At 46.9% G+C, this 27,474-nt stretch overlaps 1 protein-coding gene across 5 annotated transcripts; it reads left to right on the forward strand.

The window, feature by feature from the left end:
* The first annotated feature begins 414 nt into the window (after positions 1–414).
* atp13a2 (ATPase cation transporting 13A2) lies at positions 415–27,335 on the forward strand. 5 transcript variants are annotated; one of them, XM_061257669.1, is made up of 29 exons: positions 415–540; positions 5,130–5,206; positions 6,552–6,719; positions 7,446–7,504; positions 7,804–7,873; positions 7,956–8,035; positions 8,413–8,490; positions 8,725–8,794; positions 8,910–9,044; positions 10,004–10,070; positions 10,166–10,297; positions 12,402–12,563; positions 13,152–13,262; positions 13,547–13,593; positions 14,751–14,939; positions 16,170–16,376; positions 17,695–17,790; positions 18,193–18,349; positions 18,831–18,942; positions 19,104–19,228; positions 19,459–19,622; positions 19,925–20,017; positions 20,546–20,625; positions 20,923–21,075; positions 21,957–22,053; positions 22,305–22,528; positions 22,910–23,061; positions 24,567–24,739; positions 26,968–27,335. In XM_061257669.1, exons 1-29 carry the CDS (start codon positions 531–533, stop codon positions 27,157–27,159), a joined length of 3,480 nt encoding a protein of 1,159 aa, XP_061113653.1. In that variant the 5' UTR covers positions 415–530; the 3' UTR covers positions 27,160–27,335. The 5 variants fall into 5 exon arrangements, with proteins under 5 accessions (XP_061113653.1, XP_061113656.1, XP_061113657.1 ...); XM_061257672.1 differs by lacking the exon at positions 415–540 and adding an exon at positions 3,662–3,787; XM_061257673.1 differs by lacking the exon at positions 415–540 and adding an exon at positions 3,801–3,821.
* Positions 27,336–27,474: the final 139 nt, after the last annotated feature.

The following is a 27,474-nucleotide window of genomic DNA, read 5'->3' on the forward strand; positions in this document are numbered from 1 at the left end:
ATAATGTGACCCAGCCGAAAACTGTAAAATCCACTGGGATCCACAGTTAAATTAAAAGCTTTGACAGGCCATTGAATGCTGATGTTGAAGATTGCATGAACAAAGATCATCAATCGCTCCCTCAGTTAACTTCAAATGTGTTTTAACATTGGGAATGGCACATGCAATTTGTCTGCTATTTTTCATTCTCCTGAATGAATCTAAGCATCTGCCTCACTATCTGTTGTGGCCATACCGTTTAACAGCAAACTTCAATTGCAGTGGACGTATGGGCGCATTTTCGTACAAGATCAAAACCGGAGAAGGAGAGAAATAAGCAATAGCCGAGTCGCTTGTTTTGACAAATTGAAGATCTTTGTTTATGGGCGGGGCTTGCAGTCGGCAAGCAGAGCCCGTATGTGAACAGACCTTAACGTCACATGTTGAGAGTATTGAAATGGTTGGGAGTCAGTATGGCGAATACAGTGATGTTTGATGGGCGGTGCGGATGTAATGTAGCAAATACAAGGATACCGGCAGAACTCTGAAATATGGCTTCAGGTAAATTATTCTGGGCTGAATACAAGCACTACCTTTTCAGAATTTGTTGTATGCTTTTGACTTTAGCTCGTTTACATTTCCCCTCCAGATTCCGGTTTGTCTGCAAGGACGAACACTGCTGAGTGTTGTTCATACCGGTTTGACTACAATTGTAGCTACATTGTAATTTATGGAACGTTAAGATAAATATATTTTGTGGTCGAGGATTATCCTTTCATGGGCACCGCGATTGCCTGTCATTTGGAGGGGTTGGTGTGGTTTTGTGACGCTGCTTGCAAACTATAGCGATCCTGTCTCGTTTAGTGTTTCGGCTGGCTAACGTTTGCCTACTACTAGTGAATTCACACTATATATTTTTTCATATATCCATGTAATTAACTCCCTGCTTTAATGTAGTAAGCTTGGTCAGTTGTTTTTTTTAAATACAATTGACCCGTTAGCTACTATCAATGTGCTAGCTGTTAAATTACTTGTTTTAATTGTAATGTTAGCCAATTGAAATGAGTTGCCAACAATTCCTTGTTCAGTTCGGAAGCCTAGATTTGTGAAAATTTTATCATAACACCGTAGTTAATTTGCCTCCTCTGTTTACAAGTAGAATGGTTAACCCCGGACCAGGTGCTTCGGAGAGCATGTTTCGAAAATAGTTCAGGCATTCAGTTACGCTTCCCGATTTAGTCAATTAATTCAGTCATGCGTTCGCACTAGCTGGATTTCGAGATTACGGTTTTGCTTATTGTGCACATTTATGAATTATATTAATAGCTATAAATATGCATTTAAGTTCCAATATTAATAGTGTTGGTGTCAACGCAGGTCCAGGTAGTTTCACAATGAACTACAGTCAGCCTTCGGTTCTTTGACATGTATTCCTCCCTACTTGCCTCAGTTTTTTACTTTGCCAGGGCAAGTAATTTCTATAGCGTTCAGAGGAAAGAGTTCTCTACTGGCCCAAGATCCCCTGCCGTATCAATTTTGCTTTTCAAATAGCCTAACCAAGCCCACACAAGTGACGTTTCTCTAACAGAATAATGCTTCTTCATTAATCCGCTGTTGACGTTGTTACGGCACAACTAACGCCTGGCCTAAAGGGAATGTAGTGAGCGTACGTGAATGTATGATTTCCATTTGTGATTTCCATATTTTCTGTCTATTGAATAAACCTAAACCTGACACAGATTTTTTTTTGATATGTTGGATAATTCCTCCAGTTTACGTTTTTACTGACCTGTCAGCAGAGTGCTGTATCAAAGCATATTCATGGCAAGTTGACTGGACTTGGTGCACAAGCAACAGGAATGACCACAGCCTTGAAATAATTGTCAAGCAAAGCCAATTCAGCTGAAATTGTACTTCCCTCTAGGGTCTTTCAGCGAACTTATCCCTGGTTATGGGTATGCACTTCGTTGTAGGTCGCTCTGGATAAGAGCGTCTGCCAAATGCCAATAATGTAATGTAAAATTCAAGAACTTGGGGGAGCTTCACAAGAAATGGACTGAGGCTGGAGTCAGTGCATCAAGAGCCACCACACGCAGACATGTCCAGGAAATGGACTGCAAGTGTCGCATTCCTAGTGTCAAGCCACTTCTGAACCAGAGACAAAGTCAGAAGCGTCTTACCTGGGCTAAGGAGAAAAATAACTGGACCATTGCTCAGTGGTCCAAAGTCCTCTTTTTTCAGATGAAAGTCAATTTTGCATTTCATTTGGAAATCAAGGTCCCGGAGTCTGGAGGAAGAGTGGAGAGGCACAGAATCCAGTGTGCAGTTTCCACAATCAGTGATGATTCGGTGTGCCATGTCATCTGCTGGTGATGATGCTCCACTATGCTTTATCAAGTCCAGAGTCAATGCAGCCTTCTACCTGGAAATTTTAGAGCACTCCATGCTTCCACCTGCTGACAAGCTTTATGGAGGAGCTTTATTTTTTTTCCACAGCAGGATTTGGCACCTGCCCACGGTGCCAAAACTAATAGTAACTAGTTTGCTGACCATGGTATTACTGTGCTTGATTGGCCAGCCAACTCGCCTGACCTGAACCCCATAGAGAATCTAAGGGGTATTGTCAAGAGGAAGATGAGACACCAGACCCAACAATACAGACGAGCTGAAGGCCACTATCAAAGCAACCTGGGCTTCCATAACCCCTCAGCAGTGCCACTGGCTGATTTGCCTCCATGGCATGCCACAATGATGTAGTAATTCGTGCAAAAGGACCAAGTATTGAGTGCATAAATTAGTATTCTTTTCAGAAGGTCGACATTATTATAAATCCTTTTTTTGATTGGTCTTGTGTAATATTCTAATATTTTGAGATACTGAATTTTTTATTTTCATTAGCTTTAAGCCATAGTCATCAAGATTAAAACAAAAAAAGGCTTGAAATATTTCACTTTTGTAATGAATCTAGAATATGTGAAAGTTTCCCTTTTGAATTAAATTACGGAAAAAATGAACTTTTCCACGATATTATAATTTTCTTAGATGCACCTGTACATATTATTGCATTATTATTATTATTATTATTATTATTTTTATTATTTATTGGCGGCACCGATGGTGCAGTGGGTAGCACTGCCGCCTCACAGCAAGGAGGTCCTGGGTTCGAATTCCGGTCGGCCGGGGCCTCTTTATGTGGAGTTTGCATGTTCTCCCCGTGTTTGCGTGGGTTTCCTCCGGGTACTCCAATTTCCTCTCACAGTCCAAAGACATGCAGGTTAGGCTGATTGGAGAGTCTAAATTGTCCGTAGGTGTGGGTGAATGGTGTGTGTGCCCTGCGATGGACTGGCGACCTGTCCAGGGTGTATTCCTGCCTTTCGCCAAAGGTATGCTGGGATAGGCTCCAGCCCCCCTGCGACCCTGTTCAGGATAAGTGGGTTAGGATAATGGATGGATGGATTATTATTTATTAATTGCATTTATATAGACAATATGTTTAAAAAGTACTTATTTTTAAGATGTCCAAATACATTCTTTTACACATGAAAACGTGCTGTACTTGTTTATTGGGTGGGAGGGGAGTGGAGAACAATAACAGATTTTGACTGTATTGTGTTCTTCGGTTCGGTTTCTGTGGACGTCATATGACGTCGTCCCACTCATATTTCAGGAATTTCAGTCTATCCAGGAACCTTGCCTCACCAGTCCAGCTGTTTAAAGCTCATTCCAAAGAGCCTCATGAAAAGAAAGAAACTCAGGAATAAGTAACTTCATTCTGACAAGCCTCAGAAAGGTTTATCTATCTTCTCTCGTAAGTCGCAAAAGAACAGTCGGGGTAGGAGTAGGTGAGCGCCTGCGCACGTGGAATCTACAGTAGAGGGAGTGGAATATCGCACCGGCTGTGTAGCCTACATCCAGGTGTGGCGATGGTGGTGGGAGCAACAACCATTGATTTAACAGCGCACATAGAGGTCTTATGACCGATTTAACGCCTCGTTTTAACAGGTAAACCGGAGAGTGGTTGGGATTCGATGGCGCTGAAAGCATTGTCATTTAAAGTTATTTAAAGTTCTTGCGCAACAAGTTTTACACTGTCAACCTGTTTGAATTGAATAGAATGGAATTTGCAATGGAAGAGAACACTTTTATAAAATTATTGAATACTTCAGACTAATTGTTCAGCCTACATTTACATTAAGTAACCTGGTTACATTTACTAATATAATTGGATTCCGTCCTGGTTTCCGACTATTTGTGTTATGCCGGATGTTGGAGTCGGTTTGGTTTGAAGTCGTTTTCGCCAAACTCATTTCCTGGTTGTTGGAACTATAAAAAGACGTGTGGAATCCATTTATTGTTCTCGGTATTCGGTGAACTGTCGGTTGAATCTCTGTCGAACGAAATTTCGGGATACAGGTACGTTATATTGACGGCTATCTGTTATAGTTTGACACCTGTCGAGTTTTTGTAGTCATGCCACCGGCATTGCCGGTATTGCACTCAGATTTGCGTGTGTGTGTGTGTGTGTGTGTGTGTGTGATTGTTTAGTCTGTGGACGATATTAATCAAGTGATAAGCATAGTTTGCCTAAATAGTCTGAAACGCAGCTAAAGCAGAACTATTCGTTTTATTTTATTTAAATTTACACTCAAAAATTAATACAGACCATGTGGCATCTCATAATGAATGTTAAAGTGGTGAAGATGACAAACCGTAGGACTAACAATTCTACAGGAGTGAAAATACCACACTCTTTGAAAATTAATTTATAGATATTTTTAAAAAGACCTAGGCATTAACTTTCTTTATAAAAGGGGCTATCTTGTACCTTGTCAACCCTTGACTTTATTATATTGGCTGTGCAGCCTGTGTAAAAACAGAAATGAAAAATAATTGGTGATATCTTACGATTATCTCCTTTTCGCAAATACCTTTTATAGTTGCCATCTGCACTTTAGCTGTCTAGTGCTCCGTGATTACCTTCAGAAATGACGTGACTGAAGACCAATCGTTAGATTAGGAAATGTCGCTGAGGAGGAGTTTGAGTTTACTGTGCGGACACATTCATAACACAGAATGAACATTTGAACAAAATTGTGTGCGGTTTTGAAAATGCAGTATGTGAAGTGTGTAAGGCTACTTTTGTTTTGCAGAGAACGGAGTGCCACCATTGGGTGAGCCTTCTGCCCTCAGCCCTGGCCCCCCGTGCACCAGCACAGTTTCACACATGGTATGTTCCTTCCTCCTTGTTCTTTCTAACTTGCTGTCGACAAAGCTAGTGAATGCACCTGACCGAAACGCAAAATGTCTGTTTCCTCTGAACATGGCCCCTGGTTCCAGTTGAGCTTCAGCATTTGAATTCTCAGTTGGGACTGGGTGTTATGGTGAGATGAGGCTAAAACTGAGCTGTTGTCTGTCTGTCTGTTTGTCTGAGCTTTAAATATGCCAGCCCTGGGGATCTTGTTCAGGTCAATGGATCATGAACCCTATCAAGTAAAATGAATACAAGTCACAAGGAGTAGCTAATGTAGTGCTTTGAGCCAAGACATTTATTTACTACGCTTACCGAACATCTTGCTTACACGAATGAATGACATGCAATGAATGAATGAATGAATACAAAGTGACTTACAGTTTACTAGACGAAGCATGAGACAATCCCCCAGGAGCAATACAGGGGGACCTTGCTGAAAGACCTAACAGCTGTGCGGATCTTGCAGTGGCTACACCGCGGCATGAACCACCAACTTTCCAGGTCCCAGTCATGTACCTTAACCTCTAGGCTGCAGGCTACACCTTACTCCGATGTGGGTCAATCCATGGTGACTGTGCTAGAAAAAAGGACAGTTGATGCTTGGACATTTGACTCTTGTTTGTGCCAGATTGTACAGAAGTCATTGAGCTGGGTTTATTTGGGTGCATAAAGCATGAGAGTTTGTGTTTATTTTATATTTACCTATTGAGCTGTGAAGGTAACTGTGAGAAAACTATCATCACTGGGGGAAAAAAAAACAAAAACAAGGCCCAGGGGTCAGGGCCCCAGGGCTCATTTTAAGTCATGGATAGCCGCCAGTTTAACTTGGGCTTTTGAGAGGAAAGGTACTCCGCAAATATATGAATAAACATATATTTATTTTCCTCCTTCTCCTCCTTCACCCCAAATTACTGTCCTCTTGCTTATTAAATGTGTCCATAAAAGCATCACAAGCCCCCCCCCCCCCCTTTGCTACTGATTGCTAACAATAATAATAATATGGAATGTGTTTACTATCCCCCGACCGCTATCAGGTGTTAGAACTTAGGTCAGTTGGGTTAGGTTTCTGAACCGCTGAATGATAGCCTTGTTCACCAGGTGTTGTGGCTATTCTCAAATGCGGTTCAACAGGATCTTCCATGCACCGCCCACCACACACTCTTTGCCACTTTCTTTTCTTTCTTTCCTTTTTTTTCCTCTCCCCTCAAACACTTGAACAGAAATACATTGTGCCCTGCGTGCTGTTCAGCGGTTATGTGCGTGAGTACAATGAACAGGACGCGCAAGCTCACCCCCCCCTGTCTGTGCCTCTGTCTCTCAGGACATTCAGGGGTACCGGTACGTGCGCTGGCGCACGTGGCTGTATTACGCGGCCGCCGTTCTCTCCTTGGGCCTGCTGCTGCTCCTGTTCCACTGGCGTCCTCGTCTCCGCGTGCTGGCTCGCTGTCGATCCTGTCCGCTGGGCCTGGCCGACATCCTGCTCATAAGGGTAACACTGTCACGCCAACATCCTGCTCATAAGGGTAACACTGTCACGCTGACATCCTGCTCATAAGGGTAACACTGTCACGCTGACATCCTGCTCATAAGGGTAACACAGTTACACTTTCACAGCAGGGCCTGGCCGACGCTCTGCTCATAAGGGTAACACAGTCACACTTACACAGCAGGGCCTGCGCTGACATTTTGCTCATAAGGGTAACACAGTCACGCGTACAGAACAGGGGCTATGCTGAAACTGGGAACAATGCTTATTAAGGAGATCCTCAAGATGCTAAACTCTCAGTTTCAGTTCCAGCTGAGCTCTTGCATCATTCAACAAGGTTACCGTGATCTTGCGTTTAACTTTAACCCAGACATGAAGAATCATTTTCGTTCTCATTCAGCAATGTATTTTCTTTACCCACCTGTGAACATCATGCATTTGAATGTCAACTCTGCTCTGAAATCCTGTTATCATGGTTTGTTGCAGCCTATTAACTGTTAAAGCAGTCAAACAATTAACCTGCCACACACACATTTGTTGACATAAAATATATGGCTCTGACAAAATAACTATTTATTTAACCCATGCTGAATTGGAATCTTCAAAAAATACAGATGAAAGCTAATTGCACAAAAAAAAGGTCTGATTTTGTTATGGAACCACCCTGATGGCTAACCAAAAACTGCATTGTATGTCTGTCTGCCTGTCTGTCTGTCTGTCTATCTTCAGGACAGCTGTGGTCAGCAGTATGCTATAGAAGTGCTGACAGAGCAGCTTGAGGAGGGCAGGTAGGTCGGATCTAGGCTGTGTACACACCCACTCCCCCAAGGACTTGCACGCGTATACCCCTATGTTTGCCAGACCTGGGTCAAATGCGTAATCGTTTTGGATTCAAATATTTGTCTACGCTTTATTTAGCCTTCCGGTCCTCTTGGTTGGTTCGCCACCCAGGCAAGATCAGTCGAGCACCGAAAAGTATATGCATCCAAAGCCATTACGGTGTTTGGCCTGTACTTGCTCGGAATGTGATACCATTGCGGTGATTGCCAATGCAAATAACTGCATCTGCGCTTCTGCCTGTCTTCAGTTTGGAGCAGCCGGGAACGGATATTGAAGAGAACGAGGGGAGAGATACCATCCAGCTGTACAAAGATGAGGTATAGAAACGGTTTCCCGGGAGGGAGATTATGTCATACGGCGTTGTGTCACTTTTACCCAGTCAAATTGTGTGTCTTTCAGAAAGCACTTCTACGCTACTATGTGTTTGAGGGGCTTCGCTACGTGTGGATGTCGAGGAAGGGTGCCTTCTGCCCGGTCAGGTACTTTGGGGAGGGGGGATTTTTTGGCTGATTGGGGTGTGGCCCCCACAGATAAGGGAGGGAAGGGTCTTCAGCTATTTATCAAAAATAGGGCTGCCCAAACCTGTTTCTTTAGATCTACCATCCTGTAGGTTTTCACTCCAAACCTCACAAAGCACACCCCATTCAAGAATTGGAAATTTTATCTACATGATATTACATGGGTGGGCAGCTCTGATCTAGACCTTTAAAGCATATAAACTCCATTAACATTTCTTCCTGTTCAAGGAGGAGGAAATTTTATTTAAGCTCATTTTGTTTCTCATGTGAGGAAGAGGATTTGAGTAAACGGTGGGTCTCTCTCTCTCTCTCTCTCTCCCCCCCCCCCCCCCCCTCAGCACCCTGAATGAACACTGGACATGTGATGACCTGTACCGGCAACAAAGAGGGCTGAGTCCCCAGGAACAAAGTGCTAGGTGAGTCATTCCAAATGCACATACATGTGTGGACGCACGCACACACACACACACACACACACACACACACACACATATACACACACACATACATACATACATACTCCCAAATGCATGCACACACGCCCTGAGTATCTGTTAATGTGACAGGAAATATAGGTCATGAAAATATAGGTCATGGATCTTTCTTCTTTTTTTTTTTTTTTTCCTTTTCTTCCCCCCCTCTCTGGTCAGGCGGAATGTGTACGGGCAGAACGTGATCGATGTTCCGGTGAAGTCCTATTGGCGTCTGCTGTTTGAGGAGGTGATGGAATCTCTTCCAGGCTGTGTGACATAGGCATGGTCCCTAGGTACTGAGATAAGGTCAAAGGTCACACCACACACCGACTGACCCCTCTCTTTCTCTATCTCTCCTCCAGGTACTCAACCCATTCTACGTGTTCCAGGTGCTCAGCATCATCTTGTGGTTGTTGGATAGGTACTACTACTACGCGGGCTGCATCTTCCTCATCTCCGCCATCTCCATCGCCATCTCTCTCTATGAGATCCACAAGGTGAGAGTGCCGTTGACGTCATGAGAACAGTTTGATGGGTATGGCTGACCGTGTTTTTGCGTTCAGTCCATGGTCTCGCACGGCACCCGATGTGCAAATTTAAACTATAACGTGTCTCAAACATCCTCTCAAGTGATGCCACGAGAGACTGTGTGCTCCTTTCCAATCAGCCATGCCAAACACACACAGGTGTGTACCTGTTAATACCGTAGAAACTGTATAGAGTGTCATCTAAGGTGAGTGTGTGGACTAAGACATTGCACGTCAAGCATACTGGTTCTAACAGAGAGGATTCTGGGAGCTTGTTGAGCTCTGGTGTTGACACTTGGCTGGAATCTTGGCTGTACTTTACTACACAGTAAAGCGCGCCGCTATGAGAGGAATCAAACGCTACTGAGGAGGCACTGGACTGGTCTGTTTTGGGAGTTGCGTAGCTATTTGGTTACATTGCTTCATAGCTTGTGTCACATTAGACGTTCCTCTTGAGACTCCCTGATTGCATCAAAGAATGATGTTGCCAGGATTCAAATAACTTTAATTTGCAAGTAATAACTGACGGATCAAGTTATTATTTTTTATTATTTTATTTTTTTCAGGAGAAACATTCATGTCATTCTTTTTTTCCCTCCACCACAACAGACCTACTTATTTAAAGCATGGTTCTGTATATTTATCCCATCAGTTTGTGCAGTAGGTGTAATTGTGAGGTGTAATTGTACTGTTGTGCTGTGGGTTCTTTCTGCAAAAAGAAGAAATGAACAGTGTACACATGAGCACTGTTATTTTATTGCCAACGTTTCGACTTCAAGGCATACCCTGACGAAGGCTTGAAGTGGAACTAGGGAGTTGAAGCGCGCAGTGTTCATTTCTTCGTTTAGTATAATCGCTGCGATCACCAGCACCTTAGATGAAGTTACGGTGTATGTTTATTTTGCTTCTTCTCTTCCCGGCGCGTTCAGCAAAGCGTCACGCTGCACAACATGGCGCAGCTGATCGTGAGCGTGAGGCTGAGGAGAGACACAGGGGGTGAGTCTCCCGCAACGCGCCGTCTTCACTCTCAGCGTTTCGCTTTCGGGAGACCGCCGGGTTAAACGCTTCCTCTCTCCGCTCTCCGCTCTCAGCCGAGGACATGGTGAGCTCCACGGAGCTGGTCCCCGGGGACTGCATCCTGATCCCTGAGGAGGGGCTGCTGCTGCCCTGCGACGCCGCCCTGCTGGCCGGGGAGTGCATGGTCAACGAGAGCATGCTGACCGGTGAGTCTCGGCCCAGCTGACGGAACGTTCTCACACTGTTCCCGGAATGTTAGGTCAGTGTTATTGTAACGTTTCCAGCGCACGGCAGCGCATTTGTGCCAACGTTTGTGCGTCATTATTGAGGGTTGGGGTTTACACTCGTCATCAGGTTTTTGTTTTTTTTGAGGTTGAGACACTCAAATCTTTTTAGAGTCATCCTTCCTTCTTTCTGTAATAATTGCACCTGTTTTTCACCCTAAATGCGGAACTGTGAAGTTGCTCTGACACTCTTTTTGTTGTTTGAACAGCTGTGCAAATACCTTGTTATAGCCTTCAACCACAACTACCCGCTAGGTCCTATGTGCTCATACAACGTTTTTAGTTTTTGTACAGCATTGACAACACATGTTTGCTGTCCGTATTATGTATAGGGTGAATGTGTATTGTTTGCATACATTTTGTTGGCATATGGAGTATATATGTATATAATCTGGTATAACCCATTGGACTGTTCAAACAGCCTACCAGGCTTACAGCTTTGAAAGCCTTGTATTACCCACTACTTCTTGTTTCTGTTATAAAACATAACCTTTGAAGGGGAATTTCACTTCCTAATTTAAAATTGATTTGCTGTTTCAAATTGTCAGAAAGGCTGATGCAAAGAATACAATTATAATTTGATATTTGCCATTTAAAGAGGAGTTTGGTGTTCCCATTGCAATGTGAATATTTGGTGCCTAGTCCAATCCTTAGCTCTTCACAAGTTTGACTTCAACACGTATTTGTTAAAACCAGTCTAAGTTGAGGTTTGAGAGGGTTCGTTTGGTTGGAGCAGTGAAATGGGCAGGTGGAGGCAGGAGAGCAGTTTAATGCAGGCCTGGGGGAAGAGTTCTGATCAGGATGCTCATCTTCGCAAAGGTGACAAATTGCTGAGTTTTTGGCAAGCGTCTTATCAACTGATAATGAAATACGTGGTTGTCGGGATGGCATTGGCTGACGTTTCAGTGTTTAGCAACTTGTCAGATTGTTAGGCAAATATATACATTGTACTTTGTTGACCTTTTGTATTTCAAACATTAAATGTCATCAGCCAGCTGCATTCATTATCTCCTGCTCTCTCCCTCTCCTGCCCATTCAAGGCCTGGGAGAGGAAGCAGAGCAAGCTGGGCACAAAGGGCCCCTTATCGGGGGATGGAAAATATGAGATGGGAGACAATGTGCCATTGTCATAGCACTGCAAAAAGAAGCGAAGTAATATATGATAATGAAGGAGCAATCCTGTTTGGTGCGGGAGAAAAGTGACGGGTTCCAGGGACGCTGCTCTGCGGTCGACCTTCTGCTCTGACCTCTCAGTCGGAGGTGGAAGCTCCAGGGGTCAGGAAGAAATGTGTTTCGTGCACCCGTGAACTCAGCCAGCTGACTTCAATAATTAATTCTACTTCCTGGCTGAAGACTTGTGCTAATAAGCAAATCTAGGTGATGGAAACAAACTACTGGGGAGGACTTTTACTTTCTGACTTCTGGATTTTCCACCTACACAATGTATATGTGTGTGTATCTAGGAGAGGTGTTCAGGTACCTGATGCCTTGTGTTACTTAAAGTGACTCTTACTTACATTACATTACATTATTGGCATTTGGCAGATGCTCTTATCCAGAGCGACGTGCAGTTGATCAGACTAAGCAGGAGACAATCCTCCACTGGAGCAATGCAGGGTTAAGGGCCTTGCTCAAGGGCCCAACGGCTGTGCGGATCTTTTTTACATTACATTACATTACATTACATTATTGGCATTTGGCAGACGCTCTTATCCAGAGCGACGTACAGTTGATTAGACTAAGCAGGAGACAATCCTCCCCCGGAACAATGCAGGGTTAAGGGCCTTGCTCAAGGGCCCAACGGCTGTGCGGATCTTATTGCGGCTACACCGGGATTAGAACCACTGACCTTGCGTGTCCCAGTCATTTACCTTAACCACTACGCTACAGGCCGCCCTTTACATGGATAAGCGTGTGTTTGTGCCTTAGCGCTGCTGCCGTTCCTGTTGTCTGTTTAAGTTTAAATGCTCCTGTGTGTGGAAAGTTGGAGTGTGGAACGTGCTGCTCGTCCCTCACCCTGCTCCAGGTGAGAGCATTCCTGTGATGAAAACCTGTCTGCCGACCGGGAGCGCCCGCTACAGCCCCGAAGGTCAGGGCAGACACACCCTCTTCTGCGGCACCCACGTCATCCAGGCCAAGAGGGGGCAGCAGGGAGCCACGGAGGCACTCGCTGTCGTCACACGCACAGGTAAGAGGCATGGACGTAATCCAATGGTCTCGCATTTTGTTAGTCATTCCCATTTTTTTCACCCTTTCTTTTTTTATCACAAATTTAAGTGGCTGCAGTCTTCCAGTTAACTCACCCACAAGCCAGTGGCCATTTTGCCCACTGTAAGCGTACTACATTATTAGTCAGCACTAATCCAGGTGCATCTCTAAATTACACTGATACTGGCATTGATGCTGGTTCTGCTGATTAGGTCTTATCTGACCTAAAAGCATCCGAACCCAGTGGAACGGAGCCAGCTGTACGCTCCTGCTGCAAATCCCTCGCCACAGTCCGCTAATAGCAAGCCAGGCTTAACCCTTTGAGGTGTGAGGTCAAGTACGTGATTAGAATGTTCTTAGCTAATGCTGATGTAACAATCACTGCTGGTAATTAAAAGTAATGAGTTCCAGAACACTAATTTTGAATTTAGAAAAACGAAAAAAAAATGGAAAGTTACGGAAAAGTTTGTTGTATATTACAGCCTCACTCATTCTGTGACTACGTGTCATGTGACTCTATAGTTCGGTCATTCTACCTTCATGTGACCCTCCTGCATCTGTCTTCCAGGTTTCTTCACAGCGAAAGGAGACCTAATCAGCTCCATCCTCTATCCGCAGCCCCTCAACTTCCGCTTCTATCAAGATGCCATAAAATTCCTGCTAATCCTGGGGGCTGTAGGTACGCCAGGCTGCACCTGCGTTTCCGTACATGTCTACTGTGTGTCCACCTGGACGGTGTGTTTGTTTGAAGCTTCCGGTACCACCTAATGCCTCAATGCGTTCACTTGCCTCCAGGCTCTCTACCTCACTTGTCAGTATGTAAACACTGATGACTTGGTCTTGCCATTGACGTAGTTGTTTGTCTCTGCATGGGAACACATTATGCTGCCTTGTTCTGCCACATTATATTCTTGTGTGGGTTCCTGCTAAATATCACAATATTTATTTTTGTTTGATTTTCAGCATTAATTGGCACTATATACAGCATTTCAGTCCTGATGAGGAGTGCGGTGAGTGTCTTACCATTGATAACGCTCCCCACACTGCGTTTGGATCTTACCTGTGTCCAATACGTAATACTTTTCTGTGCTTGATTGATCTTGCCTTGTGCTGTTGAGTCAACCAAGACTACCAGAATAGTATTTAATATCTAGTGCACCAGACAAACTCATTAAAGCGTAGAAAAGTTTTTGAATCCAAAATAGTTACATATTTGACCCGGGTCTGTCAATGCGTTTGGGATGTATCACACTAAATACCACATTTGCACCATTATTGTTTTTCACATTGTCCTCATTTACGCATATTGCATAGGATTAACGACAACTCACCAAACTTATGTACATCTATTGTGCATATTGGCATATATTTTACTGGTCTTGCTATGTTCAGGATTGCATTCACAAAAGCTAGCTGTGGAACTAATTCAATTATTTTCTACCTTGTCTACCATGTTTTTTTTGAAAGAGAAAAGGCCTGTCTTTAACTTGTAATTAACACACACTGTCCATGTCGTTGGGGGAGAATGAGGCCAAAGTATTCTCAGTTCGTGCAACCGCAGGCGCCAGGTCTGACCAGGAGTGGCCGCTAAAGAGCACTGAGACCAGTGGAAATGGCAGACGGAGGCTTGCGCACCCAGTTGTAGGGCTCACGCTTTGCTGAGAACAAGCGTACTCACTGCCTGGGCCTTCCCAGAGGCCCCCCACTCGCTTCATTCAAATGCAAATCAGCCTGGAATTTTAAGTGCACTACATTTAGAGAGAATTTCATTTGCCATCCCGTGTACTCAACAACTACACTCAGTAGTAGGCAAGTGTGCTTACACATTACATATTACATTACATTACTGCCATTTGGCAGACGCTATTATCCAGAGCGACGTACAGTTGATTCGACTAAGCAGGAAGACAGTCCTTCCCTGGAGCAATGCAGGTTTAAGGGCCTTGCTCAAGGCCCAACGGCGGTGCGGATCTTATTGTGGCTACACTAGGGATCGGACCATCAACCTTGCGGGTCCCAGTCATGTTTCTTAACCACTATGCTACAAGCTGCCCCCCAGACACGTGTCTCCAATTGAGCAGACAATCACAGTGAGTGTTTTGTTCAGAACGTAACGCTATCTTGCGTGGAGCTCTGAACTCCAGTGTTGCGTTGGTGCCGTTTGCAGACCACGATGAAGGAACTGGTAATCCGATCCCTGGACATCATAACGATAGTGGTCCCGCCCGCCCTCCCTGCTGCCATAACGACGGGCACCATCTATGCCCAGCGCCGGCTGAAGAAAGATGGCATCTTCTGCATCAGCCCACCGCGCATCAACATCTGCGGAAAAATCTCCCTCTTCTGCTTTGACAAGGTAAGCGCGAGGTGGTTCCAGGCGTTGCTGTGGTTTTATACACGCACATCGCCTGGAAAATGCAAATGGTAAAAGGCTGGCATTTATATAGCGCCTTTATCCAAAGTGCTGTACAATTGATTCACCAATTCATACACACACACACACCAACGGCAACTGGTTGCCATGCAAGGTACCAACCAGCTCGTCAGGAGCAATTGGGGGTCAGGTGTCTTACTCAGGGACATTTCGACACACTCAGGGCGGGATTGAACCAGCAGCCTTCTGACTGCCAGACGACTGCTCTTACCGCCTGAGCCATTGTCGCCCCAAACCGGAGAATGTGTCAAGGGGACCACACGGTGATGCACTGTCACCTCACAGCAAGAATGTCCCGGGTTCATGTCCCGAACAAGAGCTTTTCCAAATGGAGTTTGTATGTTCTCTCTGGCTCCTCGAGGGTTTCCGCCTGGTACTCCGGTTTCCTCCCACAGTCCACAAACATGCAGCTTAGGCTAATTGTTGAGTAAATGTCCCTTAGGCATGAATGGTAACCTTGACCAGGAATAAGCAGTTTACATAATGGATAGATAGATGGATGAAATGTATAGGGCAGGAGTTTGGCATAATGTGGACATTAACTCTGGACCTGTAATTCCATGGTTGTAGGTTGAATTGAATTGTAGGCAATGTAGCTTACCTGAAGAGCCTCAGGAAATGTCCAACAGTTTACATGGAGTGTATGTAAAAAAGAAAGTAAACTGTGTCTGTCCTCTTCGAGAGAGTAGCAACTAAATGCCTTGTAATGTAATTCTGTGTTTCCAAATTAAAACTTTGAAACCTGTGGATTTTACCTGCTTGATGGGCCCGATTTTAAACTTCCAACTTAAATTTACTTCAATGATCATTTTTCCAGTTTTTTGGCTCAATTTCACAACAATTTCATGTTTTCTTAAATCTTTGCTTTGGCACAGGCCAAATATTTCTCTATGCAGGAAAAACCCTGAATTTAGAATGCATATACTGTAAGCCAGGGCTGCCCAACCCTGTTCCTGGAGGAACTACAGTCTTGCAGGTTTTCACTTCAACCCTGACAACGCACTCCTTATTCAACAGCTGAGCTGCTGACTAGTAGAATCAGGTGTGCCAAATTCGGGTTGAACTGAAAACCTACGGGACGGTAGACCTCCAGGAACAGGACTGGGCAGCCCTGCTGTAAGCTGACTGTACCCACTTTAACTCCACCCGCAGACAGGCACTCTGACGGAGGAGGGGCTGGACGTGTGGGGGGTCATGGAGGGGAGTGGAGCAGGGTTTGGGGAGCTTGTGCCCGACCCCCGGCTGTTGCCCCCAGGCCAGCTGCTCTCTGCCCTGGCCTGCTGCCACTCTGTGGCCCTTCTGAGGCAGCAGCTCCTGGGTGATCCTCTGGAGCTCAAGATGATCGAGTCCACCGGCTGGGTGAGACCCCAGTGCTGTGTTATAACATAACAGGATAAGGTCATATTGTATGGTTATAGTCTGGCATGCCATTGAACCCATATGAACGTGTCGATGAGGGCTCCTCAACTTATCCAGAAAGGGCCGGTGTGGGTGCATGCTTTTGTTCCAACCGAGCAGTTACACACCTGATTCCGCTAATCAAGGTCCTGAGCAAAGGGGACTCAAACCAGAGGCAGATGACTTGATGCCTCGCTGCCTCATTAGTCACCGTCCTTCAAAGGCACCTTTTGAGGTGGTTAGGCAGCATGCAGTGAGATGCAGGAAGACATCACAGTAAAGTAATGTGATTATATGATGCCTGTCGATGCATCATAACAAACCAGTTAGCTGGCTAGCTCATAGTAAGCTCACTGAGGCTTAAAAAAGTTATTTAATGATTTATGTATTTAGACAATGATTTATCGAGCTTGCTGTATTCTCACACGTTTTATACAGGCCTGTGTGAACTCCGCCACTGTTTTCAGCCATCATTATTTTAACGGAAGTAAGAAGCCTGATGTAATCGCAAACACGAGGGGGATATCCTTCTCAGTGAAGGATGCATGCTGCCTTTAAAATCATCTCAATGAAGGTACCATTTTTGCAAACTTTCAAGTGGGACGGCCTTCGAATACTGCCAAGGAAAGCAGCATGTCCGCCTTTTCAGACGCAGCCAAAGACTCGAGTGGCTGATGAGCAGAATCTGCTGTGCAAATGCTTGGTTGGAATAAAAACCTGCACCCACACCCTGGTCTAGTGGAACAACAAATAAACTAAACATGAGCACATACTGCAGAGTACTGACCTGCTCAGACATGCATGCATGCCAAAATAGAGTAAGTCTAAATTGCAAAGGACGTTTATAGAGGGGCAAACAGGCAGTTGCCTAGCTGCTCATTGGTGAAGATTGTAAAGATTGCAGGTTTATAGTCTGGCTTGAAAGGTACATATTTACTTTTCCCAGATTAAAAGAACAGTAAACCGCATAACATCCTTGTGCATAAGTGTTGTTTTATTTTTATTCACATACGGAGTTAACAAAGTGAACTATGATAGATATTTCCGGGTTGGGTTTTCTCAGCGGAAGGAACATAAGATGAAATTTGACTTTAAAGTTGAAAAAAAAAAGACTAAAAAACAGAATAGAAAGGCGGAATAGTCCCTAGTAGGTTACTTGTGAGCCTAGATGCGGTTAATAGTCTCTACAGTCTGAACTGTGAGTCTAGATTGGCTGAACAGTCGCTTGTTGGTGAATCGTGACAGTCTGAATGGCCTGTTGTGGTGTTTTGTCCTACAGGTGCTGGAGGAACCAGGTGTGGAAGGGGAGTTTGGGAGTGCCCAGGTCCTGGCAGTAATGAGGCCGCCTTCACCAGAGCTCCAGCCTCAGGGCGTGGTGAGTGTCGGTCAGGGCTTGGGCGGGGCGTGGATCTTGGGCAGAAAGAGGATCTTTAACCCTCTCAGCCCCAAGCCCAATATGAAGTGGCTCCACCCAAGTCTCAAGGGGTTCTGGCTTTGGTTGAGAGAATTGAGTAGGGTTTTAATAGGAGCTCATAACTATCACAGTCATTTTGATTGGTTGAAAAGTTATTAGGTCGAGAGTGCCCTATAGCACTCTTGGGATTGGAAGGGTTAAGGGTGTTGGTTTGGAAATAAGTGCAGAGGGCTAAGGTGTAATTACATGGGCTGGTCACATTTGAAGAGGATTATCTTGTTTTGAAGGGGATTTGAAGAGGATCATCTTATTTTTGCTCACAAAACCGTCTTTGTCTCCTTCCCCCGGCCGTGCGTGTCTCAGTCCATCCGTGAGCCTGTGGCCATCGTGCGACGCTTTCCGTTCTCCTCCGCGCTTCAGAGGATGTGTGTGGTCACCGTGGCGCCTGGGGGCCGCAGCGCATGCGTCTTCCTGAAGGGGGCGCCAGAGATGGTGGCCAGCCTCTGCCTGAGAGAGAGTGGTGAGGAAATTGAGAAAACGAGAGGGTAATGGGACGGGGGGGACAAAGGGATCAGGGTCAGTTTTAAAACGAAAGATTACATTTTATGGGGAGATGATACTCTCACAGATTTTATCTTTTTATTTTTCCTTTATTTAACCAAGTAGGCCAGAACTTGAGTTCTCAACTGGCCTACCTGTTTAAATTTCTCAGTCTTATATTTAGATTTATTTCACTAAGTAAGACCAGTATATTGCAAATGAAGAATGGCAGTTCGACTCATTTCAAGATTTACCAATGGGGAAAGAAAATGTAGTTTGTCAAACAAACGGTAACTTAAAACAAGCTAATATTTTGTACTTGAGAGAAAAAAAAAAGATTTTTAGTGTTGGAACAAGTATATACAGTATAAGGTCAAGAATTGTTGCTGGATGAATAGTTTTCTTCAGTAAAGTAACTAGATAAGTAATAAAGTATTTTCTTATCCCCGTGCCCCCCTCAGTGCCTGCTCAGTTCTCAGAAACACTGCGTCAGTTTGCGAGCGAGGGATTCAGGGTACTCGCCCTGGCCTACAAACCACTCGACGGACAGACGGACATAAACACTATGGAGAGGTCAGACCACCAAAGCTGTTCTCATGTTCATGCCCCTACATTCCTTGTACACCAGTTAAAACTGTAAAACCATCCTACAACATTTTTTTAATTTATATATTTTTTTGGTCACAACGATACCATGTGAAACCTTGTGCATGTCCTTCTGGTGGTGTCCACAGGGGGGCACTAGAGAGTGAGCTGCAGCTCCTGGGCCTCCTTGTGATGAGGAATCTGGTGAAGCCGGAGAGTGCTGATGTCATCAGCACACTGAGACAGGCACAGATCCGCACCGTCATGGTCACGGGTGAGAGGGGCGGCTTTTCAGGGGAAGGGGACTGGAGGAAGAGGGGGCTTTTAGGCCACACACAGGCACACAAAAATATGCGCACTCTCATTTACACACACACACACACACACACACACACACAACAGAACATTGCCTGTACCTCACATGAACACTTCCTCAATCTGGTAGCAGTTATTTATGTCTTAAATAAGCACTAATCTCTGTTCCCCAATGCATCCCTCCACAAGGTGACAACATCCTCACAGCGGTGAATGTGGCCAGAAGTTGTGAGATGGTGAGGAAGGACGAACAGGTGCTTTTTGTACATGCGGCGCCCCCTACTGGCCACGCGCCACCATTACTGCAGTTTCACCGGGCAGGGGCAGACGGGGATGATGATGCCCTTACACAGGTAACCGAGTTTTTACCAACGTGCTGGCACAGGTTATCGCATGTGAATGATTGTGTTACACAGGCAGCTGCATGTTACTAATGTTACCGCTACCGATGTCCCTATGCACATTGTTGCATTTCTTGCATATGGGTTAATATGCATGACCCGATGGATTAGCCTGAATATGTGGATTACCATCGGCGCTGATGTTCTCGAAGTGACAATGTTACTGTTGGTGTTATAATGTTATAAAGTTCTTAGTGAGGAACTGATATGTATTGATTCCCTGGTCCCCATTCCCCCATTCTCCTGGTCCCCAGAGTCTGTACCAGAGCAGTAACTACTACCACCTGGCTATCAACGGGCAGTCCTTCTCCGCCCTGTGTGAGCACTTCCCAGAGTACCTGCCCAAGGTAATGTCCACATGATCACAATGCTCCTTTCAGTGCTCATCACATTCATTTCTCAAACCGTGCCACCGCAAAAAGAGAGAAGTAACTAAAATCCTGTTATCGATTAATGTACATATTGAACCCTAAAGAAAGTTGGGTTCACAAAAACAGCTGACCTGCAAACGCCAGCCTGCAGCTCATGCTTCGGTTCCTCACCCAGGAAGCAGTATTGCTTTCCTGATTGTGATTATAACCAGAAATGATTTATTGTGAGATATACACCTCTTGATTGTAATTAAAAAATGAGGAGTGATTGTGCATTTGCCTCTTGACTGTGGCTTTGTGCATATCGGCACACTTGCCTAATATTAAATATATAGTGTATATAGAGTGTAATATTGCATACAACTTATTAGTATACTCATTAGTAGGTAAGTATGCCAATGATTTTGTCAGATTTGTCTGAAATGGGGAGTGGTGCATTGTGGGACATATGCATCTTGATTGTGATTGTGAGTGATGCATTGTGGGATTTGCGGTCCACTGCAGGTCCTGATGAGGGGCACAGTGTACGCTCGCATGGCTCCGGATCAGAAGACTCAGCTGGTGAAAGAGCTGCAGAAACTCAAGTGAGAGAGGGGGGAGAAGATAGAGAGAGGCAGGGGCATTAGATAGAAGAGAGATGGGAGGGAGAGGGATCAACCCTTACACGACTATCAGCCTGCTCTCCATCAATGTGATTGCTTAAGATTCAGTGTAATATATGTATATATTCAGTGATGTACTTAGACGTGTTATTGATGAAATCCAGTTAAATAAATCCAGAGCTGTGATAAATTAAGAAAGAAGAGTAAAAGGCTAAGCCACGGCTCTCACGAATCTGCCCACCCCTCTTTGCGTTGTCCGCTGGCCCCGCCCCTCTCCAGTTACCGTGTGGGGATGTGTGGAGACGGAGCCAATGACTGTGGAGCCCTCAGAGCAGCTGACGCGGGCGTGTCCCTATCGGAGGCAGAGGCGTCCGTGGCTTCGCCCTTCACCTCAAAGTCTGATAACATCAGCTGCGTGCCTCTGCTGATTCGGCAAGACCCCCTTTCCTTCTTTTCTAAATGAATCTATTCCATAGAGCATTCGCTGAGTGAATAAATGAATCGATTCCATAGAGCATTCACTGAGTGAATAAATGAATCGATTCCATAGAGCATTCACTGAGTGAATAAATGAATCGATTCCATAGAGCATTCACTGAGTGAATAAATGAATCGATTCCATAGAGCATTCACTGAGTGAATAAATGAATCGATTCCATAGAGCATTCACTGAGTGAATAAATGAATCGATTCCATAGAGCATTCACTGAGTGAATAAATGAATCGATTCCATGGAGCATTCACTGAGTGAATAAATGAATCGATTCCATAAAGCATTCGCTGAGTCATTAATCAAATCGATTCCATAGTGCATTCGCTGAGTGAATAAACAATTTGATTCCATTGAGAATTCGCTGAGTGAATAAACAAATCGATTCCATAGGGCATTCACAGAGTGAATAAATGAATCGATTCCATAGAGCATTCGCTGAGTGAATAAACAATGGTTCAAAAATGTCGTAAGGCTGCATAATTCTAGCAGACTGTAATCTGTTAAAGATTGTTGAGGATAAAAACACAAGAAAGCCAGCTGGCTTATTTCCAGTGTGGTCCTCTAACATTCAAACGTAGACATGACAATAGACAACTACTTCCCCTTTAAGCTCTAAAACATCTTGAACGTACAAGGGACAAAATCGATGAGATTGCCACTGTCTTTTAGTAAAAGGGCTACAGCTGAGTGGTCGCATCGAATCAAATAGTCTGTCATCTGTAGGATGGAGAAATGCAGCTAAGTGAGTGATGAATGAGGCTCTCCAAAATAATATGGCAAATCGGTGACAGGAAAAAAACGGAATCTCTTTCTTTCTCAGGGAAGGGAGGTGTTCCCTGGTGACATCATTCAGTCTGTTCAAGTACATGGCCCTGTACAGTCTGATCCAGTTCTCCTCTGTGCTCATCCTCTATACCGTGAGTGTCCCGCGTCGGTTTTTTTAACTCTCTGCTGACTTGAGAAACCCTTACAAGGGTTGTAAGGTAATTCTGGGAATATTCAGGAATGGAAACTTTCCGTAGGAAATGTTTCTGGGAATTTCCGAAACTTTGCTGGACGTTTTCTGGTCCTTTTGTAACCGTACGTGCATGTTGGCACATTGGCGAGTGAGGAAAGGAGGATGCGTTTTTCGAGTATTGGGACGCGCGCTCTTTCACCTCCTGCGTAGGTAAAGACGAACCTGAGCGACCTGCAGTTCCTGTTCTTCGACCTGGTGCTGGTGACCATGCTGGCCATCGTGATGGGGAGGGGGGGGCCCAGTAAGGTGCTGCACCCCCAGCGGCCCCCCAGTAGCCTGTTCTCCATGGCCGTCCTGGCCAGCCTCCTGCTCCACACAAGCCTGCTCATCCTGGGTCAGGTGGCTGCCCTTCTGGTCACAGAGGCACAGGACTGGTAAGGGGGGGGGGGGACCTGGGAGGTTCTTATCTTATTTATTTTGATGATTTTATTTTATTTTATTTTATTTATTTTGATCTGTTTCTGTTTCATTGTGTCCATCTAATCTTATGTCCTTCTAACACGCATACAGACTTTGTTTTTCCTTCGTTTGATCTTGTTTCTATGTTTAGTGTCGTATGCATGAATTGTGCTATATAAATAATGTCTGATTGATTCTGATTGAAAAGAAAATGTCCTGGTTTCACCCTCTTGTCATCCTTCGCATCCTTTGCTTTGGGGAGCAGGAGGATCTGTAGGGGGGAGGGTCTTGGGCTTGGGAGGTTTTCTGATTGGATGAAAAAGGTTTAACTCTCCTGTCACCTTTTGCTCTGATAGGTTTGTGCCTCTCAATTCCACGCTGGCAGGAGCGGACAACTTGCCTAATTTGGAGGACACGGGAGTGTTTGCCGTTTCAGGATTCCAGTACATAATCATGGCCGTAGTCATGACCAAAGGCCACCCTTTCAAAAAGCACTTCTGCAGCAACGGTGAGACTGTGCACAGAAATGGTCATTTCTTCCTGTGTGGAAAGGCACTGTTTGCACCCACTGGCTTGAGCGGGGATCTTGCGGTCCTCGAGGACCAAGAACTGCTGGTTTTCCACCCTCCCTTTACCTGGGAGTCAGGTGTGAAGACGGTCTTGCCAATCAGTAGCACAAATTACCTGGGTGAAACAAAAAAAAAAACCCAGGGCTGGATTTGGATTGGAGGTCCAGAGTTGATGATTCCTCGGCTGGTCAAGCCCTCTGTGGTGCTGTGCTCTTGCTTCCTGTGGTGAAATCCTGATTCAGAATCTTCGACGTGGGTCGCCTGGTCGGCATGTTCGGCTGAAGCACTTGTCCCTGTACAGAAATTCAGTTAAATTAAAGTCAATTCAAATGTGTTTGTATAGCGAAGCGTTGTCACCCGCCAAGAGCACACCTCGTGTGATGGTGGCTCCAGTTCTGCACTCCCTGGGTGCAGTGTTGCGAACCGTGGTCTGGAGTCCTGACCACACAGCTGGCAGCTGTTGCTGGGGGCCCTGGGGGCAGGAGTAATTGGTCAAAGTGTTGTAGAGTCTGGGAAGGAAGCAGCAGCAGCCTGGCCCGGTTTCAAAGAACACACAAACCGACAAAGAGGCAGAGAATTGGGGATAATATTATTTGTAACTCACTCGCACTGACTCATACTCACACACACACTCATATTCACATCCATACCCACGTACTCACTCATACTCACTCATACTCCCTCATACTCACACATACTCACACACCCAAACTCACAACCATACTCACAACCACACTCACACCCATACTCACAACCACACTCACACCCATACTCACTCACTCATACTCACAACCATACTCACTCACTCATACTCACAACCATACTCACTCACTCATACTCACACCCAACTCACACACTCATACTCACACACCCAAACTCACAACCATACTCACAACCACACTCACACCCATACTCACTCACTCATACTCACACACTCATACTCACATACTCACTCATACTCACAACCATACACCCATACTCACACACCCATACTCACAACCACACTCACACCCATACTCACTCACTTATACTCGCAACCATACTCACACACTCATACTCACACACCCAAACTCACACCCATACTCACTCACTTATACTCACAACCATACTCACACACTCATACTCACTCACTTATACTCACACACCCATACTCACACACCCATACTCACACACCCATACACACTCATACTCACACACCCAAACTCACACCCATACTCACTCACTTATACTCACAACCATACTCACACACTCATACTCACACCCAACTCACACACTCATACTCACACACCCATACTCACATACTCACTCATACTCATTCATGTGCGTTTAGCAGACTGAAGATTCACCACAAGGATAGCGATTAGCACTCTGTGTGTCCTTGTTTCATAAATGAATAGATCTGAACGGTCTAATTGTATCGGATGGTCTTTCCCTGTCTGCGCAGTGGTGTTTGTCTGCGTGCTGCTGGTCCTGTCCGGTCTGATGTGCTGGTTGGTGCTGTACCCGGCACCCTTCATACGCAGAGTGCTGCTGCTGTGCGACGTCTCCGACATGAACTACAAACTGCTGCTGGTGGCGCTGGCTGCACTCAACCTCTTCACCTGTTACCTGCTGGAGGTAGGAGCGTGTCGGGCGTCAGGCGAAAAATACAATTTAACGAGCGCACCCTGCTGCCTTATTGGTCTGCCCCGCCAGGCCTGCCTCCTTATTGGTCTGCCCCGCGAGGCCTGCCGCCTTATTGGTCTGCCCCGCGAGGCCTGCCGCCTTATTGGTCTGCCCCGCGAGGCCTGCCGCCTTATTGGTCTGCCCCGCGAGGCCTGCCGCCTTATTGGTCTGCCCCGCGAGGCCTGCCGCCTTATTGGTCTGCCCCGCGAGGCCTGCCGCCTTATTGGTCTGCCCCGCGAGGCCTGCCGCCTTATTGGTCTGCCCCGCGAGGCCTGCCGCCTTATTGGTCTGCCCCGCGAGGCCTGCCGCCTTATTGGTCTGCCCCGCGAGGCCTGCCGCCTTATTGGTCTGCCCCGCGAGGCCTGCCGCCTTATTGGTCTGCCCCGCGAGGCCTGCCGCCTTATTGGTCTGCCCCGCGAGGCCTGCCGCCTTATTGGTCTGCCCCGCGAGGCCTGCCGCCTTATTGGTCTGCCCCGCGAGGCCTGCCGCCTTATTGGTCTGCCCCGCGAGGCCTGCCGCCTTATTGGTCTGCCCCGCGAGGCCTGCCGCCTTATTGGTCTGCCCCGCGAGGCCTGCCGCCTTATTGGTCTGCCCCGCGAGGCCTGCCGCCTTATTGGTCTGCCCCGCGAGGCCTGCCGCCTTATTGGTCTGCCCCGCGAGGCCTGCCGCCTTATTGGTCTGCCCCGCGAGGCCTGCCGCCTTATTGGTCTGCCCCGCGAGGCCTGCCGCCTTATTGGTCTGCCCCGCGAGGCCTGCCGCCTTATTGGTCTGCCCCGCGAGGCCTGCCGCCTTATTGGTCTGCCCCGCGAGGCCTGCCGCCTTATTGGTCTGCCCCGCGAGGCCTGCCGCCTTATTGGTCTGCCCCGCGAGGCCTGCCGCCTTATTGGTCTGCCCCGCGAGGCCTGCCGCCTTATTGGTCTGCCCCGCGAGGCCTGCCGCCTTATTGGTCTGCCCCGCGAGGCCTGCCGCCTTATTGGTCTGCCCCGCGAGGCCTGCCGCCTTATTGGTCTGCCCCGCGAGGCCTGCCGCCTTATTGGTCTGCCCCGCGAGGCCTGCCGCCTTATTGGTCTGCCCCGCGAGGCCTGCCGCCTTATTGGTCTGCCCCGCGAGGCCTGCCGCCTTATTGGTCTGCCCCGCGAGGCCTGCCGCCTTATTGGTCTGCCCCGCGAGGCCTGCCGCCTTATTGGTCTGCCCCGCGAGGCCTGCCGCCTTATTGGTCTGCCCCGCGAGGCCTGCCGCCTTATTGGTCTGCCCCGCGAGGCCTGCCGCCTTATTGGTCTGCCCCGCGAGGCCTGCCGCCTTATTGGTCTGCCCCGCGAGGCCTGCCGCCTTATTGGTCTGCCCCGCGAGGCCTGCCGCCTTATTGGTCTGCCCCGCGAGGCCTGCCGCCTTATTGGTCTGCCCCGCGAGGCCTGCCGCCTTATTGGTCTGCCCCGCGAGGCCTGCCGCCTTATTGGTCTGCCCCGCGAGGCCTGCCGCCTTATTGGTCTGCCCCGCGAGGCCTGCCGCCTTATTGGTCTGCCCCGCGAGGCCTGCCGCCTTATTGGTCTGCCCCGCGAGGCCTGCCGCCTTATTGGTCTGCCCCGCGAGGCCTGCCGCCTTATTGGTCTGCCCCGCGAGGCCTGCCGCCTTATTGGTCTGCCCCGCGAGGCCTGCCCCGCGAGGCCTGCCCCGCGAGGCCTGCCCCGCGAGGCCTGCCCCGCGAGGCCTGCCCCGCGAGGCCTGCCCCGCGAGGCCTGCCCCGCGAGGCCTGCCCCGCGAGGCCTGCCCCGCGAGGCCTGCCCCGCGAGGCCTGCCCCGCGAGGCCTGCCCCGCGAGGCCTGCCCCGCGTTCTTCATCTGATGGAGACTTGACTTCAGCTGCTTATGGCTGCTCTCGGGCTGGTTTTTGTAAATCGAGCTCATCTGACTGAACTGCTGACTCAGTCTTGCACACGTGTTTACAAATCTGCTCAACTTTCCATTAGTTCTATCCCAGCACAAATGTAGCAATGTTACAAGTCATGAATGTAAAATGAAGCTACAACAAGCTTACTAGCTAGCACTCTTTGAGTTAACTGTGAATTTGTTCACTTAGTCCCATAATATACATTTGCTGTTGCCGATTGTCTGTGTGATGCTACATCACTTTACTGTCTCGGTTTTGCCTCACCTGTATCCCTGCACTGTGATCTGCCGCAGGTGCTGATTGACAATGGAATGTTGAACTGCCTTCGGAAACTGAAAGGGCAACGCCAATCGAAGAAGCAGTACAAGCGTCTGGATGCCTTCCTCAGTGACAGCCCCAATTGGCCTCCACTGGACCAACCACTGCCTTCCGAACACAGCACTGTTTGGCCTTCGGTGACATCGAAGGGACAATCTCTCCTCTAGAGTATTATGAGTGCCACATCTCTGTCAAGAGCCAGTTGCCAGGCATATGGTTGCCTATATTTCGGTCAATTAGGAGCCTCATTGCCACAATAGCATATCACGTGAAGACAATTTTTTTTTAATTTATGAGTTTTACTTTTGGAATACCACTGGGGAAAAAAACGAAACAATTTGAAGGACTTTGCAATTCTGCAAGCTTCTGTAATAAAGCCTTTTTGAATACTAACTGTCCGAGTTTTGTGAAATTATGTGCACCGTTTGAATATGCTGATCGGTGAACGCCTGGACCTACTGGAGGAACAAGGCTGGAGGGAG

Source organism: Conger conger, chromosome 10, assembly GCF_963514075.1.
Source record: "Conger conger chromosome 10, fConCon1.1, whole genome shotgun sequence".
In the NCBI taxonomy this organism is placed as follows: Eukaryota; Metazoa; Chordata; class Actinopteri; order Anguilliformes; family Congridae; genus Conger; species Conger conger.

What these genes read in the sequence shown, in the direction of transcription:
- atp13a2 (XM_061257669.1), top strand. An exon ending in GCTGAGGAGAGACACAGGGG is followed by an intron (nt 10,071 to 10,165) that starts GTGAGTCTCCCG and finishes CTCCGCTCTCAG; the next exon opens with CCGAGGACATGGTGAGCTCC. An exon ending in CCCTCTTCTGCTTTGACAAG is followed by an intron (nt 14,940 to 16,169) that starts GTAAGCGCGAGG and finishes CTCCACCCGCAG; the next exon opens with ACAGGCACTCTGACGGAGGA.